Raw genomic sequence first — 1,786 nt, 5'->3', positions numbered from 1 at the left:
GGCGCTGTGAGTGTTTATTGAGAGAAAACACCTAAAACTCCGACAGGGGTGTTGTGGTGAACCCTGCTGTACCCTGCTGTGGTGAACCACAACTTTCTCTCATTCTTTCTTCCTGTTTCTGTTGTACCTGTATTTCATAGGGCCAGCCTTGTCACACTTTGTATCACGCTGAATCTCCCCGAGAACTACGTTAAGAGTACACATGTCTGTGGAGTGCTCAGCCACTTGCACGTTAATTTCACGATCAGGCTGTTCTGTTGATCGGATTAACTGGAACCCTCGTCGTCGTAACCGACGGAGTGCGAAACAATTTTCTCTCTTTGTGTGCTTTTACTGTATGCCGACAGCCCTTGCACAACAATTGTGTCGGAAAACTCGAAACGTTTATGATGGTTGGGCAACAACGGAAGATGGTTGAGATAGTATTCAATTTTATTGTTTTTAATATGACTTCTCTTCCAACCTTGCGATATATTAGTGTAAGAAAAGCATTGGAAGAAGTAGATTGGCGGGCGCTCTAATATCAAAAGAAGGAGACAAAATTTCTTTCCTAAGGCATATATAGGCCGAAGACGTTGGTACATCGTTATATATATTTCAGAACTATTTTAAAATTATTTAATTGTACGTATCTAAACTAGAATATTATGGAGGTAAGTATTTAGTGTGGAATATAAATTGTAAAAGATTCTATATTGAGTATAATTTTGCTGCTATTATTTGGAAGATTTTAGATTCATGCGTGTGTGTGTGTGTGTGTGTTTATGTGTGTGTGCGTGCGTGCGTACGTGTGTGTGTGTGTTTGCTATATAGGTATAAATTTGGTTGCTTTTTTCATATCCTTCGTTTAATAGAATATCTAATAAAATATGTTTCTCTTTTCTATATTTGCAGGCATCTACTTGACGGTGACAATGGGTATGACGTCGTTGTCAATAATTCTGACTGTATTTGTACTTCAACTCCATCACGTTGGGCCACAGCAAAAGCCCGTGGCCAGATGGTTGAAGTTACTGAGTTTCAATTTTCTCGCACGACTTGTGTGCATCTCAACACACGGCCGGCGCGAACCTTGGCGGAGGTATGCACTGACAGATGATATCCCGAAGGAAGATATGTGTTTGACAACATATGTGGATAGTACATGCCCCAGTGATCCAGCAAATTGCAACGGAACGCTTGCTCCTAGTAACGCATTGGCAACAGATAAGAGTGGAGGAAGCACAAGCCGTGGGCACGGTGGAGAAAAAATCACAAGACATTTGAAAATTTTGGTTTCGCGGCAGGAAGCAGATGACCACGAGGAAGTAGTCTTGGAGTGGCAGCTCGTTGCTCTTGTCATGGACCGTTTCTTGTTTTGGATTTTCCTTATTGGTTCTTTTTTATCATCTCTTGTTATATTGGTAATCGAGCCATTACGAAAGCCCGATGTAAATTTAAATGCTAACTCGTAGTATTTACAAGATATTCTGCAAGAACTTCAATTATTAACACTTAAAACAAACTTAGTAATTCTTCAACGAGAGCAAGTATGCTATGCTTAGTAAAAATGTGTTACTCTTTTTTACTTAAGATATGAGCACATTTTCAACACTATCAATAGCTGCAATGATATCTTAACATATTATCTAAGTTTGAGTGTATATACTCACGCATGTACAATGCGTGTTTTTTTTTCTGCAAGTGTGCATGAATACATCTTTGAATGCCTGCACTGGTAAGTAGATTCCCAGGTCACAATATATATATATATATATATATATATATATATATATATATATATATA

The 1,786-nt window shown here is 38.6% G+C and overlaps 1 protein-coding gene across 8 annotated transcripts in view; it reads left to right on the top strand.

The window, feature by feature from the left end:
* The window catches only part of LOC106884218 (neuronal acetylcholine receptor subunit alpha-10), a 1,143,354-nt gene extending 1,141,599 nt beyond the window's left edge, over nt 1-1,755 (top strand). For all 8 annotated transcript variants that reach the window (XM_052966101.1, XM_052966098.1, XM_052966099.1 and 5 more), the window contains one exon: nt 895-1,755. In XM_052966101.1, coding sequence (XP_052822061.1) covers nt 895-1,454 — 560 coding nt within the window. In that variant the 3' untranslated portion in view covers nt 1,455-1,755. The remainder of the gene's footprint in view (nt 1-894) is intronic.
* Nucleotides 1,756-1,786: the final 31 nt, after the last annotated feature.

The sequence above is a fragment of the Octopus bimaculoides genome, chromosome 3 (genome assembly GCF_001194135.2).
Source record: "Octopus bimaculoides isolate UCB-OBI-ISO-001 chromosome 3, ASM119413v2, whole genome shotgun sequence".
In the NCBI taxonomy this organism is placed as follows: domain Eukaryota; kingdom Metazoa; phylum Mollusca; class Cephalopoda; order Octopoda; family Octopodidae; genus Octopus; species Octopus bimaculoides.
The sequence above is the reverse complement of the archived record's forward strand: the minus strand, read 5'-3'. Positions and strand labels throughout refer to the sequence as shown.